Raw genomic sequence first — 17,652 nt, forward strand, 5'->3', positions numbered from 1 at the left:
TTCTTTGTTTTTCACACAATGGTAGAATACTATATACACTGGTTTCCATCTTACTTTTTCAATAAACAATGGGTCTTGAAATTTATTCCATACATATAAAGCCACTTCGCTCTATTAGGTGAATGGCATTCTAACATAGGGCAATACTAAAACTGATGTGCATAGTCTCCTACTAATGGATTCTGATTTTTTGAATCCATTCAAATGGATTTGAATCCATTTAAGTTGATTCTAATTTTTTGAATAGTCTTATGACAGAGCCTTTTAACATAAGGTGCCTCTAAGCTGAAAATTTCATAATTCTCTTTCCATCTACCTCATTTTGTACATGTGTAATTCTATTTACCAATTTCCTTTTAAAACAAGAGATGCTTGCAGAGGTGATGAGGATGTTTGGGGTATACTTGAAATTCCATGATGAAACAAAAATTTTGAAACTTCTGGGTGGGGTGAATGGCAATGACAGGTGTGCTCCTTGTCAAGAGGGAAAAATGCCACCTTGGGAGCATTTTTTATTTGACACATAGTGTGTGTTGTTCTCAGAATTCCCATGTTGATCAAATATGGTGAAATTAGGACAGCCACACTGTCTGGTTCAAGTAGAACCAGCACATGACTGTATGACACAAGCATATTGAAAACCTTGCTGTCTGGCTTCCCACAGGGTTGAAAACAAGAGTCACGCTGCTGGTATGGAATCGGTGGTAACTCATCAAAAGAAAGAAGCCCTAGGATTGGCCAATAGCATGTACCTCGTGCCTTCTAGTTTCCTTTCCCTAAAAACTCACAATTAAAAAGCAACTCTAACCAATCACTGAACTACATGGGCAACAGTGTGTTTTAGTATCCGCGTGCTTAGGAAGTGGTCACTTAGGGTAATACTCTTAAGGAAACTTTACATTTCATGGTTTTTTGGAATTAACCAGAGCTTCTCTGAAGACATAAAAGAAACTGAGTGAAAAATCGCAGTAGTCCTGGCTACGTGTGTGAAGCTCTTCAACTAGAGGGAAATCTGGTGCTGGACAAAGAGCTGGAGATGAAGGTACATCCAAGGGACTATTGATCATTTCAACTAAGGTAAGTGTTTTGGCATAAATGGTAAAGGCGAGAGATACAGAACAAGAGAAATAATAACCAGTGGGTCTACACATTTTTCAATCAGAAAACTCCTAAGGACACCACTAGTAAAGCTCCAGACAGAACTAGAAGCAGCTTCTAGGGGTGTGTGCCAGCTGTGAACTTGATGTGACCTATGGGCCATCACTTTTAAAGCTCCTAGAAGTCTGAGATAAGGTGGCTGGGCAATAGGAAGATCTAGGCTGAGGCAGCCAAGTAGGATGTGGTAGGCATCTGAAACACTTTCTTTTAAGGTTCAAAGGTGAATCTAGGTGTGAGGTAGTCTGGTTGGAAGCCACAATTTACAAAGAAAGGCTGGCCTGGCAACCATTTTCTGTCCTCCACACCCCCCCACCCCCTCCACCCCCCCCCCCCGCCGCCACCCCCTTCCCCTAACCTGTTCTTTCCAGAGCATTTGCTTTTAACTAGTGAGCCTGTCCCAAGGCTTTGCCTATTATGGAATCACAGTCCCTCAAATTCTTTATGTGTAATTCAAAGTCACAAGTCAGACCTGACTTCATAACTATAGTACAAATGGGCTATCCAGAACTGATCACAGCCAACGGGCCATATTTGCCTAATGCCTGTTTTGAAGCTTTGATAGCAGACACTCAGAATTTGATGCTCAGTTTCACCATTTGCAAACTGAAAAATGGGGTCAGATTCAGTATCACCAAGTTTTCTTTCATCAATCTGACATTCTCTGAACCCATGATATTTCTTTCCTCTATGTTCTCTTTTCCTTTTAAGTATACTTGGAGTAAAGAAAAGAGGAATTCCCTAATGGTCATCTATCTCAGAGCCATAGAAACTTATTTTTGTTAGAAATTTTGTCAACTCTGGTTGTATTTTAGAAGAAAACCATGCTTGGTTATTGTTATCACATGTGACCATTTTAAACGTTCATACCTTCTTTCTCAACAGCAGATAAAAACCTCATTTACCCACCTCTTTGCCTTTTCTAGATAATACTATGAAATATATCCACAGGCATATCTCCACTGTTACCACAAATACATGCCTAAAACCAAACCATTCTAAACGTTTGCTCAAAAAAAGTAGTTCCTCTACCCCGAGACTTCCCTTTTTTTCCAGTCAGTGATATTACAGGTTTCGCATTCATGCCCCCTAAGTCATCTGGAACTTCTCCTTTTTCTTAAGTTCTTCTCCATCCAGTACATCCAGTACATCCAATCATTGACAAAGCCTCAGAGATTTTTAAGTCACAATGTCTCACTAACTGGTCCCTTCTTTTCCTTCCTCACGATTTCTTCCTTATGCCACGTCCATTCACCCATATTGGCCTACACACTGTTTCTCTACTTCAGTCCTTTCCCTTCCCAAACCAGCCAATAACCAATACAATAGCGATGTTGGTAAATCAGGAGTGTTCTCCGTGTTACCTTCTCGTCAAAACCCTTCACGCGTTCCCCACTGTAGACAGGCTACAGCGAACTCAAACCCTCTCTGTCTAGGTCTGTCTGTCTGTCTCTGTTTCTGGCTCTCTTTCTCCCGCTCTCATTTGCAAATCTCCGTGCAATTTGACCCCCCTTTTCCTCTCCCGCTGTTTTTATCTCTACTTCCAAATGTCCCTGGCATTCTATTTTTCTAGGCTTCTTGTTCTACTCACATGCCCTTCTTTATCCTCTCTGCTGGTCAGAATACGATCCATCTTCATTATCCAGCTTAAATCTACCCCTATGGAGCCCAGAATCATCTGTATGAATTCTTTCCGACTCCAACCTAAAGTGATTCCTCATCCTCCGAGCCCTTCATTGAATGTATTACCCAGAACACATATCTGACACAAAAATTCTCTTGTCTTTTTAGTCATCTTTCAACTTTCATATGTCTTTATCTCCCAACTACATAATAAGATAATTAGGGCAGTTGCTGAATCATTCACATAATGAATCCTGATTCTACAGTTAGACTGTACGTTTTAATCCTCGCACTGTTATTTACCGACCTTAGACTTGGTCTCAGTTTTCTCATCTGTGAAATGGAAACAGTGATAGTTATTCCCTCACAGGGTTTGTGGGTGTTATATGAGAGCATTTAGGCAAAGCGGTCTAGAATAGTGCCTGGAACATGGTAAGCATTTACTAAGCCTTAGCAATTATACTTACTCATGTCTCTTAACCTCCAAGTACATAGTATAGTGCCTTGGTCCATAACCATGCTTAATCGATATTGAATGGAATTTAGTTGAGTCAATGGAGGGAAATAAGATAGACTGTGTGGGTGGCATATCGTGGAGTAGGGGAACTTCCTGGCATCAGTAAAATCATGCCACAGATGCCGTCACTTATTGTTGTCAGCCAGCCAGCCTCTTTCTAAGTTCCTGCCACTCCCCAATACTGCTCAAGAGACTTCTGAGGGTTTGGCTCAGTGAACAGGGAGTGCTTTCCCAAGCATCCCTCCCTTCCTGCCAAGTCAAACCAACCTGGCTGCAGGGAACAAGGTGCCAAGTTCCTAAGGTGATACTAAAAATATAGACCAGAGAGTTCTCATATGCCCCCAAAGAAGCCTACCCACCTGCTATTTCATTTGCTGGGCCGGAAGACTGGCTGCTGAAGTGGAAAAGCAGGCTCAGGCATTGTTCTCCTATCATCTCGCAGTGTCCGAGGGCCAAGGGTACCAGCCAGAAGGATGCTCTCTGCTGGTACCACATCATCCATAGCTAAAAAGCAACAGATGCTGGTCAAAGAAATGGGGACATCTGTACTGCTCAATCGAGCCATTAAATCAGGGTTTGGTTGTTTGTTTTTTAATAGAGAAACTATAAAGTTTGAGCCTCAGTAAGCATCATAAAGTATCACTACCATTATGCAGCCCAATCAGATTCAACAGATCCAGTCTTACACCAAGTATGCCCCATTGAAAACCATTTAGAGAAGTAAGAAATAATTTTATTAAAGGTGGAAAGTGTGATCAAAGGTGTGAACTTTGGTCCAGTGAAACAAATATGTGCTTTGGATGCAGGCAGACCTAGATCCTTCATATTCAAGGTGTGTACTTTTGAGAAAATTTTCTAATCTCAATTTTCTATAGGATAGAGAGAATTATAACACCTAGCTCACTGGCCCTGGTGACACTTACATGAGATAATGCACTTCTAGCAGCTGGTCTGTGGCACATGGTAGGGGCACAATCCAGGGATGTTCCTTTCTTTCTCACTCCAAAAGCACATGCATCCTGCCCGAAGCTAGAAGTAAGGCGCCTGCTGACAATTCCACAGGCTGGTGAATGAGATGATTTGAATCTTTCTGAAACGTTGACCTAGATTGTGCTGGGTGTTGGACAATTCACAGAAGTAGAAAGGTCCGCTGCTCCCAGTGCTGTTCGAACATGCAACTATGGAGCCCACTTCTGTGCAGAGAGCTGTCTCCTCCCAACCACCCAAATGGGATCTGGATTCATTCTGGCTTTCACCTCGATTTTGACATGTTGCCATTTCCAACAAGGCTAATTTCCTTGCTGAAAGAAGGCCTTCCCCTGGGTGAATTCGCAACAGCTTCATTTGTTTAAAATCCCTTATTGGTCTTGCCAATGCCGGGTGTGGTTTTTCCTCATTACGGAATATTGATAATAAGCAAACAACCACGGGAAAGGAAGGCAGCCGCTCGATTCCCTTGGCTGCACGGGGATGATCCGTGTTATAGCTGGGTGGAGAAGGCGTAGACGAGCCGAGAGCGCCCGCGCGGCCTGGGCTGGGGGAACGGGGCGGGGAGGTCGGGACCCCCTGGCTGGGCGCAAGGGGAACCTCGCGCGGCTCCAGCGGCCTCTTGGAGCCCGACAGGTTCCAGCAGCTCCCCTCACCCCTCTCCACGCCTCCCGGGTTTTCCCCTGGGCTCGGGGTTTCCTGTTTCAGTTCTCGGTGATCTCCAGCAGCAGGTGCTGGTTTGCCAACCGCGGCTCCGGACGGAGGAGGAGAAGGAAAAGAGGGAAGGGGAGGAGGAAGCAGCGCAGCGGCTGCGGCTGCGGCTGCGGCTGCCGGCGGGCGGGCGGGCGGGAGGGCGAGGGGCGAGGCGGCAGCTGGAGAGCCGGGCTCGCTGTCCCCGCGGAGCAGCGGCGCGGGCGGCGGGCCGGGCCGGGGCCCCGGCGTGTGGCCGGCGGCCGGGCGGGCGGCATGGGGGAGCCTCCCGCTCGCCCCGCGCCCTAGCGGCGGCCGCGGCGGCCGGGGGCTGAGGGCGAGAGCCGAAGGGTCCCCGGGCGGCCCCGCTTCCAGGGCATGTGGTGATGGCTGCTGAGAAGAGACTGCAAGTAGGTTGAGCAACAGACCGGTGTGCGCGCTCGTGGGGGGTGCGAGTGGTGCCAGCCGGGGAGGGGGCGCAGGGCTGCGGCCGGCGGGGGGGCGCCGGGAGGGGAGGGCCGAGGTGGCCACTGTAGCTGCGGGCCCCGCCGCCGGCTCGCCGCTCGCTCGCTGGGTCGGCCATGCTGGGTAGCGGCCCCCAGGTTTGTCCCTCGGGAAGTGGGTGGAGGGACGGACCGCGGCCGCAGTGGCCCTGAGGGAACCGGGCGGGGGAAGGGCCGCGGGCAGGGAGGCCGTGCCAGAGCGCCTGGCGGAGGGGCCGGGGCCCGGGCGGCCGCGCCGGGTGATCTCCAGGCCCAGGCGGGTCGGGCCCCCGGAGGTCGAGTCGCTGAGTCCCCGAGGCTCCGGCGGGGCCGAGCGGAAAGCCCAGCGCATCCTCCCCGGAGGCAGAGCCGGCCGCACCGGGGTCTCGGGCGAAGTGAGGCCGGTCCCCCCGACCCCGCGGCCTAGGCTCCGGTCCAGTCCCCGCCGCCCCGGGGCGGAACATGGAGGCGGCCCGGGCGCCCCGGATGGAAACGGACCCACAGCCCGGCTCCTGCGGCTCAGACCTCGCGCGCTTGTGGGTGAGGCAGCATCCGACATCTCGGATCCAGCCCCAGCCATTAGCTCTGATGATCCCTCCCTCTAGCCCAAACCGTCGCGGCCCCTGGCCGGCGCGGTCGGAAAACCCTCTGCCCTCCGCGCCCCTCCTGCACCCACTCCGTTTCCAGCCGAATTCCCATTTACACCCTGCGTTCTTCTTAGCGTCACTGGTTCCCATGTTTAACTCCCCACAAAGAGATATTACAGATATAACTTGGAGAAATGAATTCCGCTTTTCTTCCCTAAACTGTCTAATCCTTCGCCCGTTCAAGTCCTTAAAAACCCGCTTAAGCTTCCAAGTACTGACTACCCTAACCAGGTTTCTTGCCGTTTGGGTAACCGTTAACTATCACGGTTTGTGCTCTGTGTTTTGTGATAAAGAGGTGAAATACTAATCCAGGTTTAGGGAAAGTTTTCCTATTGGTTGCAAGACTGTGTTGGAATAGCCCCAGGTCTGTGAGGTGCTTATTGATTTTTTTTTTTTTTAACCATCTTAGAATAGTTGCAGAGATACCTGGGGCTCAGTATATTTAGAAATTTGGGGAAGTTCATCATTTCTTAGCTTATTTCCTCATTTAGTTTTTTAAATGCATATTATAAACGGAGAGCGGTGGCTATGCCTCTTAAGTTTTAGGACTTTACGAGACCACAAGAAGTTAGGAATAAAGTGTGTTATATGTTTAAATGTCTTAATATATTTAGGGTATGCGGGTATGACTTCCATTGATTTAATCACTTACATATACAATTAACTTTAGTAGCAATTTCTCAATTTTGGCATTATCTGGTGTTTGAATATAAGGATAGTCTCACCAAAATTTGCAGAATCGGCTTCTGTAATAACCTCAGGGAGATGCCTGTTTCAGACTAGCCTCTCTTATTCACAGGTGAATGTCCTATTTGACATTTTGATTTTAAGTTACCTTAGCCTGTCTGCTTGAAGGTACTTTAAAAATCATAGTGGTCTAATAATTGTGTATATATATTTTTTTTTTTTTAATTTTTAGGGCCCCACTTGACATATGGAATTTCCCAGGCTAAGGGTCCAATTGGAGCTACAGCTGCCAGCCTAAGCCACAGCCACAGTAACACCAGATCCTAGCTGGGTCTGGAACCTACACCATAGCTCACAGCAGCAGAGGGGTCCTTAACACACTGAGGCAAGCCAGAAAGTCAAACCTGCATCCTCATGGATCCTAGTCTGCTTGTTACGGCTGAGCCAGACAGGTATTCCTGACTGTGTATCTGTAATTTGAAATGTTTGAGTATTTGTACTTGGTTTAAGAATGGGTTTTGCTTTCAAAGTAAGTTACAGTTCTACCTCTAGCATCTGGTCATCACACAAGCACTTAAACACTGTAAGAAAAGTAAACCGAACAAGCAAAACAACAAGAAAAAAAGAGGCCACTGATTTTTTTAACCTGCATTTAATAATGAAAGTCTAATGAAATTAGTTTATTATATTGGAAAATATTAAAGGATAGGAAAAAGAAACTTAGAATGTTTGCATGCTCATGGAAGTTTTTATTAGTCACTTCCTTTTTACATTTTTATTCTAATTACTAGACTAATAAAAATATCCTATTTTATATTACTAGCTTCTCTAGAGCTATATTTTCATGGATTACGTCTGTCAAGTTGGACCCCACACATTCAATGGAAATAACGGGTTTTTTTTTAATATTTTTCTCACTATGCAACTGAGTTAATTTGTCTTCATTCTAGCAGACCAAAATGGTTTCCACATCAATTACTATAACACATGTAAAAGTGTTGCCATCATAGCTTTTTAATATCATTTTATACCCTTTTAGTGCTTTCCATTGTTTTTGTACATACATTCAAAAAAAATCTAGTCTCATTCTTATTTGATAGCCATTTCAAAGAAGCAAACATAAGATATTAAGTAGGAGGGTTTTTTTTTAAAAAAAAAAAAAAATCCTTTCAGTGTTAGAATTAGAATTAGGGTCGTAAATCATTCTGAAGTTATTACTCACATGAGACTGGTAAGTTTCTATTCCCCCAGCAGATAATTAATTAATATCAGTCTAGGTGCAGTGTAAGGAACCTGACCTCTACAAGAAGAGAGATTATGAACAGAGAAAACACACAAAGCTAGATTCAATGTAATGAGTGCCATAAGTAAGGAAGTAGGAAATTCAGGTGTTCCCATTGTGGCTCAGCCGAAAGGAATCTGACTAGTATCCATGAGTCCAAGGGTTCGATCCCTGGCCTTGCTCAGTAGGTGAAGGATCCGACTTTGCTGTGAGCTGTGGTGTAGGTCACAGATGCGGCTCAGATCCAGCATTGCTGTGGCTGTGGCATAGGCCAGCGGTGACAGCTCCGATTAGATCCCTAGCCTGGGAACCTCCATATGCCTCAGGTGAAGCCCTAAAAAGACAAAAAAAAAAAAAAAAGTAGGAAATTCAGGCACTGGGGGATGTGGCATACCAGGCCTTAAGGGCGAGGGTCATGGTTCACCGTGTCTGGAACATTCCTGTATGATGGGAATGATGAAGGTGGCAAAGATTTCAGGGTCCAGTGTTTATTGGAAAGAGAAATATTAAGTAAGATGGTCAGTGAGTAACGAAAACAAATGAAATCAAGATTTCAATAAGATTCTGAGGTTCAAATACACCACATGTTCTAAAAACTCTTGTATTTTAAGTGCTAGATGTCTCATGCACCTACAAGAGTCACCAAAAAAAACGCAATCATTGCTGCTGTTTCACTATTCATAGTTCAGGGAAATGATGAACAAGTGAGAGTGTGCTTTAAAAAAAAAAAAAATTCATCCCAGAATGTATTTCCAATGCCTTGGAAAAAATAACTTTATAGAATTTTTAAGCTGATTAAATGAGATAGCATATGAAAAGTGCACACTGGCAGGCACACTGCATTTTGGATCTGATGGCATAAAGATAACTTTCAGGTCTGTGATGTGGAAATATCAACTCTTTGCTTTGGTTTGTATAGCTGATATTAAATAATAGCCATTGTGTATTGTGCACTGATGTGCCAGCATCATGCTAATGTTTTGCCTTTATTCTCTTCATTCTGTAGATGAGGAAACTGAGACGAAGAAACTTAAAATAGCTTGGCCAAAGTCACACATTTAATAAGTTGCGGGAGGGCATTTGAACCCTTGAGTTTGATTTTAAAACTCATGCCCTGGGAGTTCTGCCTCCCTGTGATACTATTTTTAGTTTGTTCTCTAAAAAGTGTTTCGTTGTGTGTGTATTCCTATGTTGATACACACAGTTTGAAAATAAAGAGATGCAGAAATATGGGTATGGAAGACAAGAGAAGTATATTAGCCTTTTCTCTAAAGTGATGGGGCGCTGGAGTACTGACCAGCCAGCCAGATTGAAGGCAAGGACCATGTCTTTTCAGCAGGTCGCTTAGGTCCATAAGAAAACAAATCCAAAGACAGTTTCAGTCTGACATGGCAGTTGTTTAAACAGCAGCAAAGTGCCCCCAAAGGATCATTTTTTGGCAGAAATCTCAAAGGTTTTTATGAGTAGGTTGGTTGGTTTGTTTGTTTTTGCAGCTCTTTAACTATAGAAATGTAATGTACTGTACTGATTGTGGAAAACTTAGAAAATACAGAGAAAGATAAAGAATTTTCAAAGCAGTTACAACCCAGAGATAGCTAACTTAACATTATGGTGGATTTCTCTCTTTCATTTTTTCCATACAGTGACAGAGAATTGTTTTACTTTTTAAAAATGAAAGTAGAAAATAGTCACACTTAAAGTGTAGTATACATGGTTTTATATCACAACACTGACAGGAATTCTTATGCCCAGTGAACTCGCCTAAAGTAAAGCCCATAAGCAGATATGTGAACCTTCAAAGCATTCTGCCTTTAAGGTCAATTTTCAGATCTCTAAAAGGAATAAGTAGAAAATCCCAAGATCTTCCTGCTTGCCTGGAACATTTTTCCCCTGTCCTCCTCACCTTTTGCCTGGCTCAGACCTCATTGTTCAGGCCTCAGCTTAGATCTCACTTGGTTTACTCCATTGTAGTTGAAGACTGAATATGTAACACTTACCATGGCAAGCACTGTTCTAAATGCTCTACATATATTAAGGCATCTAATATTTACTGCACTCCCATGAAGAAGTATTTCAATACTTCTTTTTTTTGAGGAAGAAACCAAACTACAGTATGGTTAAATAACTTGCTGGAGGTCTCACAGTTAACAATGGGAGAGTAAGTGTCCCAGCGTAGGCTAGGTGCCAAATATTAAGGTCTCTGTAGCCTCATACATGTTAAGAAATAGATCTGTTATTGTCAGTTTGAAACAATATAATGGAATCATCTTTCTTGGGAGTTTGGTTCTAAAAGGGTACATCTTTTTCTTGTATAACTGGAATTACACTGTTTATGGAGCTTGGTACCCCACCTTCTTACCCCCATGTAACATACACTAAGGATTTTTCTCATAACATTAAAAATATTTCAAATGTTTTCTTTCTTCCTAAGAACATATCATTTTACTTAATCATTCTCCTATTTCAGTTAGAAATTTCCCCTCATGTTTTAATATTAATCATGTTTTAGGTAAACATCCAGTAAAAAATTTTTCCTCTATCTGTGTTCTTAGGATGGATTCCTAGAACTAAGGATCAAAGAGAATAAGCTTTAAGATCTTTGATGACCAAAAAGCTTTCCCAAAAAACTGTCTTGATATGTACACTCATCAGCAAAGAGTGAAAAAGCTGATTCCGTTCCATGTTTGAATGCACTATTAAAATTTTTTGAGTTTGTTAGATGAGCATTAATATCTGATTTTAATTCTGACTCTTTTCTACTTATATTTTAAGATATTAAAGTAGTGCAAGTTGATTAAGAAAAAACAAAGAGGCACAGCGGAAACGAATCCGACTAGGAACCATAAGGTTTCAGGTTCGATCCCTGGCCTCACTCAGTGGGTTAAGGATCTGGCGTTGCCGTGAACTGTGGTGCAGGTCACAGAGGTGGCTCGGATCTGGCATTGCTGTGCCTGTGGCATAGGCCCGCAGCTCTAACTCCGATTACACCCCTAGCCCAGGAACCTCCTTTTGCCTTGGGTGCAGCCCTAAAAAGCAAAAAGTGAAAAAAGGAAAAGCAAAGAGAAAAATAAAGCCACCGGGATCTCCTTACCACATAAATAACTCCTTTAAATATTTTGATAAATACACTGCTAGTTTTTATTCCTATAGTTATACTTTACAGAATTTTTACTTGGGTTCCAAATTAAAAAAACAACCATTTTCTAATCCCCCATCTTTGGACACAATTATTTGTTTATTCTTCAGTGCTTTCAAAATACTGTATCTCCCTCTTGCATATTCGGCAGGAGTTAACTCTTTCTTCTTTATTTCTTTTTTGCTTTCTGTGTCTCTGCTCTTTATAAAACAGAAAAAAAAATGCTAGTGAGAGCATAGAATGTCTTAAGGATTAATTGATAATACAAAATATTTGTAAGAGTACCCTACACTGTGCCTAGGATCTTTTTTATCTTGTTTTTAGTCTCCAGGCTCCCTGAGGGCAAAGACTGGCCTACATTGTTTTATCCCAAGTCTTTTTTTTTTCTTTTTTTGTCTTTTGTCTTTTGTCTTTTTAGGGCCGCATCCACAGGATATGGAGGTTCCCAGGCTAGGGGTCGAATTGGAGCTGTAGCTGCAGACCTACACCACAGCCACAGCAACACCAGATCCGAGCCGCATCTGTGACCTATACCACAGCTCACGGCAACACCGGGTCCTTAACCCACTGAACAAGGCCAGGGATCGAACCCACAACCTCATGGCTCCTAGTCGGATTCATTTCCTCTGCGCCAAGACAGGAATTCCTATCCCAAGTCTTTGACAGTGTTTGGCATTTAGTAGATACTACTTCATGAATGTGTTTTTATTGTTAAAGGCCATATTGTATGTTCTTTAAAGGCATCTGCTGATGTAGTAGGATGAATAAAAGCCAGTAGTTGGTTAAGAGATGATCGTAAGAGTTCCCTGGTGGCCTGGTGGTTAGGGATTTGGTGTTGTCACTGCTGTGGCAAGGGTTCAATCCCTGGCCCAGGAACTTCTGCATGCCAATAAGTAAAGTACACAATATGAATTTTGTTTTTGTTTTTGTCTTTTTAAAAAAGAGGGAGTTCCTGCTGTGGTGCAGTGGGTTAAGAATCTGACTACAGTGGCTCAGGTTGCTGCAGAGGCATGGGTTCGATCCCTGGCCTGGGAATTTACGTAAGCTGCTATTGTGACCACTTAAAAAAGAGAGACGGTCACAGTAATCAATACAGAGCAGGTAACACAACTGGTGTACCCAAACAGCTAAAACTAACTGAGAATGTATGATTTGATTGCTTGAGGAGCCATATACATTTGCTCTGTAAGACTGTAATTTACCTTATCTATCCCACTTGGCTGGGAATGGATATTATAAAAGTGAATTTCTAAAAGACAGTCTTAAAGTCTTTCAAGAGAAAAACATTTTAATTGTTATAAATGGAAGAATTGGTATACATGCTTTATATTTTTCTACCTTCAAGTAATATGTAGCCTATAATTTCACTTATTGTGAGACATAATAATAGCTAACTAAAACAAACAAACAAACAAACAACAAAACAAGCGTTGCTATTTAGTTTAGGATAAGTCAGAAATCTTGATAAGCTAGCTCTGTCCCATCACCGTCACCGGGAAGACAGGGAAAACAACAGTCCAAACTGTATACAACTGTTGTAAAGCTAAATTAGATAATGTAAGTGCTTAATACTATCTATACCTGGCATAAAGTTAGTGCCTGGTAAGTGTTAGCTATTATTATGACTTATCCTAAACTAAATAGCAACGCTTGTTTTGTTGTTTGTTTGTTTGTTTGTTTAGACAGTGAGGGCAGGAGAACTCAGTGATTTATATTGACTTATGTCAATGATGTTTGGTCTTTTTTCCTTGCTGTTAGCTCTTCTTGGCTGATGTTGTTACTTCCTCCTCCTAACTTGAAGTAGGTAACTGCTGTAGACTCTAAATGACAACAGCTAATATGTCTAAAACAGAAGTATTTGTTTTAGGCCTATAGAATGCTCAGATGGTCTAGGTTGAAGAACTGAAAGTCTGCACTTTGACAGAGAGCAGTTGTGGCCTCTGACATCAGCGAGACCTGGGTTTGAATCCCAGTTCTGTCCTTTACTGGCTGTGACCCTAGACTAGACTCCATTTCTCTTTGATATCTTGTACTTTGCAAGGTGTTTTTACTGATTCAAGCTAATGAGCATAAAAGTGCCTGGCACGGAGTTCCTGTTGTGGCTCAGTAGGTTAAAAACCCAATGGTATCCATGAGAACTCGAGTTTGATTCCTGGCCTCACTCAGTGGGATAAGGATCTGGCATTGCCAACAAGCAGCAGCATAGGCTGTGGCTCTGGCTCTGGCTCTGGCTCAGATTCCTGTTACTGTGGCTGTGGCATAAGCCTCAACTGCAGCTCCCATTTGACTCCTAGCGTGGGAACTTCCATATGCTGCAGGTGTGGCCCTAAAAAAACAAAAACAAAAGCAAAAATGTACCTGGCACATGGAAGGCACTTAATGTTGTTATAAAATGATTTAGCACTATTCATTGAATTCATTAGACAGATTTTGTTTGTGTTTTGTTTTTCTGTCTACTTATTACTGCCTCTTAATTGTATTCTGAGTAGTTTGGGTTACCAGATAAAAAATGTCTATAAAATCAAGTTTGCTGTTACTGCTTTCAATATGTCAGTTTATTCTTTATATTTTCAAAGGGCTTTCAAATCTATTACTTCATGTCTTTTAGGGTGAAGCTAAAATTAGTTTCTGTTCTTTGTTCTTAGTCATCTGTACTCATTTCCTATTCAAAATTATGTGGGCTTAATTTTATCCTTATTTTGTGACTTAGTCTGTTTCAATCTTGGCTTTTACTTTGTAATTTATTTTTATTATTTTGTACACTTACAGGAAATAGATTTCCCATATAATTGAAGCTGCCCCCTCATTGTTGATTGGGATGTTTTTTAAGTCATCATTTTCTTTGAATCACCCCACTGAGTTGGTGATTTCATGTATTAGACACTTCTTGGAATTTTGCTATAATTTTAAATGATTAGTTAAGATCTAAAAGGCTGAAAATATGCAGTAACTTATCTATTTTGATAAAATAGATGTTCTGTTTTTGCTCAGATAGAAAAGTACCTTAAGTAACATAAAAAGTGTGGCCATAAAGTATGTTAAAATTAGCAATATCATGTATAGGAAAAAATAGTTTTAAGTAGGAGAGATGTTTTCCAAATTACATTTCTGTTATTTTGACCACTTCATTTTATCTTTTAAAATTAAACTTTGAGTTAAATATTTAACGTATTTATTTTACCACATTTTTTAAATAGAGTAAAAGTAAAAATGATAGTGAAAAACCATCTGTAATTCTCCACTAGAGATAACTTAAAATTTTGGTAATATTTTCATTTTTTTTGATCTCTTCATCAGTATAAACACATCTCTTAAAAATTTTTTTTTTTTTTTTTGGTCTTTTTGCCATTTCTTGGGCCACTCCCGAGGCATATGGAGGTTCCCAGGCTAGGGGTCGAATCGGAGCTGTAGCTGCCAGCTTACGCCAGAGCCACAGCAACGCAGGATCCAAGCCTCGTCTGCAACCTACACCACAGCTCACGGCAATGCCAGATCGTTAACCCACTGAGCAAGGGCAGGGACCAAACCTGCAACCTCATGAACCTCATGGTTCCTAGTCGGATTCGTTAACCACTGCGCCACGACGGGAACTCCTTAAAAATTTTTTGTACTTACATAGTTTTGTTTCTTACTGTTCATTCAGTATATCGTGTTTTCCTGTATCATTAAATATCCTTTTTTAAAATAAATTTTATTGGAGAGTGATTTATAATGTTGTGTTAGTTTCAAATGCACAGCAAAGTGAATCAGCCATACATATACATATTTATCCATTTTTTTAGATTCTTTCCCCTATGGGCTAACACAGTCTTGAATAGATTTCCCTGAGCTCCATAGCAAGTCCTTGTTATATATAGTAGTGTGTATATGGCAATCCGAACCTGCCAATCCACCGTCCCCCCACATTTCCCCTTTGGTAGCCATAAGTTTGATTTTGAAATTGTCTGTTTTGTGAATAAGTTCTTTTGTATCATTTTTATTGGATTCTACATATTAGTCATCTCATGTGTTTGTCTTTCTCTGTCTTACTTCACTTAGTATGATAATTTCTAGGTCCATCCATGTTGCTGCAAATGGGGTTTCATTCTTTTTTTTGGTGACTGAGTAATAGTCCATTGTATATATGTACCACATCATCTTTATCCAGTCCTCTATTGATGGACATCTAGGTTGCTTCCATGTCTTGGCTATTGTAAATAGTGCTGCAGTGAACATTGGGGTGCATGTTTCTTTTTGAATTAGTTTTTTCTCTGGGTGGATGCCCAGAAGTGGAACTGCTGGGTCGTATGGTAGTTCTATATTTAGTTTTTTAAGGTAGCACCACACTGCTCTCCATAGTGGTTGCATCAACTAACCAACATTCCCACCAGCAGTATAGGAGGGTTCCCTTTTCTCCACACCCTCTCCAGCATTGATTGTTTATAGACTTTTTTGATGATAGCCATTCTGACTGATATGAGGTGATATCTCATTGCAGTTCTGATTAGCATTTCTCAAATAATTAGTAATGCTGAGAATCTTTTCATGTGTTTTCTGGCCATCTGTTTGTCTTCAGATCTTCTGACCATTTTTATTTGGTTATTTATTTATTTATTTATTTTGGTGGGTATAAAGCTGTATGATGGGTTAGTATATTTTGTTTTTTTTGTTTTGTTGTTGTTGTTGTTGTTTTGTCTTTTGTCTTTTTTGTTGTTGTTGTTGTTGCTATTTCTTGGGCCGCTCCCGCGGCATATGGAGGTTCCCAGGCTAGGGATTGAATCAGAGCTGTAGCCACCGGCCTACGCCGGAGCCACAGCAACGCGGGATCCGAGCCGCGTCTGCAACCTACACCACAGCTCACGGCAACGCCGGATCGTTAACCCACTGAGCAAGGACAGGGACCGAACCCGCAACCTCATGGTTCCTAGTCGGATTCGTTAACCACTGCGCCACGACGGGAACTCTGGGTTAGTATATTTTGGACATTAATCCCTTGTCAGTCACTTTGTTTGCAAAGATTTTATCCCATCTTTGGGTTGCTTTTTCCATTTTATCGATGGTTTCCTTTGCTGTGCAAAAGCTTTTAAATTTACATCCTAATTGTTTATTTTTGTTTTTATTTTCATTATTCAGGGCAGTGGATTAAAAAAGATATCACTGCAAAGGGTATTCTGTCCATATTTTCCTCTAAGAGTTGTATAGTATCCAGCCTTACACTTAGGTCTTTAATCCACTTGGAGTTTATTTTTGTACATGGTGTGAGAGAATGTTTGAATTTCTTCCCAGCACCACTTATTAAAAAGGCTGTCTTTTTCATCATTGTATATTCTTGCCTCCTTGATCAGAGATTAATTAACCATATGTGTATGGGTTTATTTCTGGGCTTTCTGTCCTGTTCACTGATGCGTATTTTTTTTTTTTTTGCCAGTACCATACTGTTTTAACGACTGTAACTTAGTAGTAAAGTCTGAAATCAGGAGGCCTGATTCCTTCAGCTTCATTTTTCTTTTTCAAGATTTCTTTGGCTCTTTGGGATCTTTTTTGAGTCTATATAAATTTAAAAATACTTTTGTTTTAGTTCTGTGAAAAATGCATTGGTAGTTTGATAGGGATTGCATTGAATCTGTGGATTGCATTGAATGTGTAGATTGCCTTGGGTAGTAAAGTCATTTTGGCAATGTTAATTTTTCCAATTCAAGAGTATGGTATATCTTTACATTGGTCTGTGTCGTCTTCAGTTTCCTTCATCAGTGTCTTACAGTTTTCAGAGTACAGGTCTTTTGCCTCTAGGTAGGTTTGTTCCTAGGTATTTTATTCTCTTTGATGTGATGGTAAATGGGATTGTTTCCTTAAATTCTCTTTTTGATCATTTGTTGCTAGTGTATAGGAATGAGAAGATTCTGTGTATTAATTTTGTATCCTGCAATTCATTGATGAGCTCTAGTAGTTTTCTGCTACTATCTTTAGGATTTTCTATGATATAGTATTAGGTCTGCAAACAATGAAAGTTTTGCTTTTCTTTTCCATTTTGGGTAAATATCCTTTTTGTTGGCTGAATGGCTTTCACGTATTCAAGTACCGCCATTTAATCAAGCCATATTGTTGATTATTTAGTGTATGGCCAGTTTTTTTTTATTGTTATAATGAACAGTGTGGTAAATGGCCATGTAAATGAATCTTTGTACACATTGATGACTGTATTTTAAACAAATTCATAGGTGTGATCATGCAAAATGCCCTTTAGAAAAGGTACACCAATTTATATTCTTACTAGAAATACATGAGTGTCTCTCTCTGCACCTATCACTGTTTCCCTGCACTGTCTTTGTTAATGTGATAGACACAAATTACCTAATAGTGCCAAGGAGCTCTTTCTGTAGAATCAGAGTGACTGAGTTTGGGTTCCTTTTCTGACATTTGTGTGATCTTGGGCAAATTTCCTATATTTTCCTAAGCCTCAGTTTCTT

General features: G+C 41.5%; 1 protein-coding gene across 2 annotated transcripts in view; it reads left to right on the forward strand.

The window, feature by feature from the left end:
* The first annotated feature begins 863 nt into the window (after positions 1-863).
* The window catches only part of ZC3H12C (zinc finger CCCH-type containing 12C), a 75,733-nt gene continuing 58,944 nt past the window's right edge, over positions 864-17,652 (forward strand). The window contains exon 1 of one of the 2 annotated variants that reach the window (XM_047752457.1): positions 864-1,077. Coding sequence is in view for 1 of the 2 variants with exons in the window: in XM_047752455.1 (XP_047608411.1) it covers positions 5,359-5,382 (24 nt within the window). In the remaining variant the exon portion in view is untranslated. Of the gene's footprint in view, positions 1,078-5,182; positions 5,383-17,652 lie in introns of those variants that run through there. The other variant, XM_047752455.1, reaches the window with a different exon arrangement.

The sequence above is a fragment of the Phacochoerus africanus genome, chromosome 11, assembly GCF_016906955.1.
Source record: "Phacochoerus africanus isolate WHEZ1 chromosome 11, ROS_Pafr_v1, whole genome shotgun sequence".
Classification (NCBI taxonomy): Eukaryota; Metazoa; Chordata; class Mammalia; order Artiodactyla; family Suidae; genus Phacochoerus; species Phacochoerus africanus.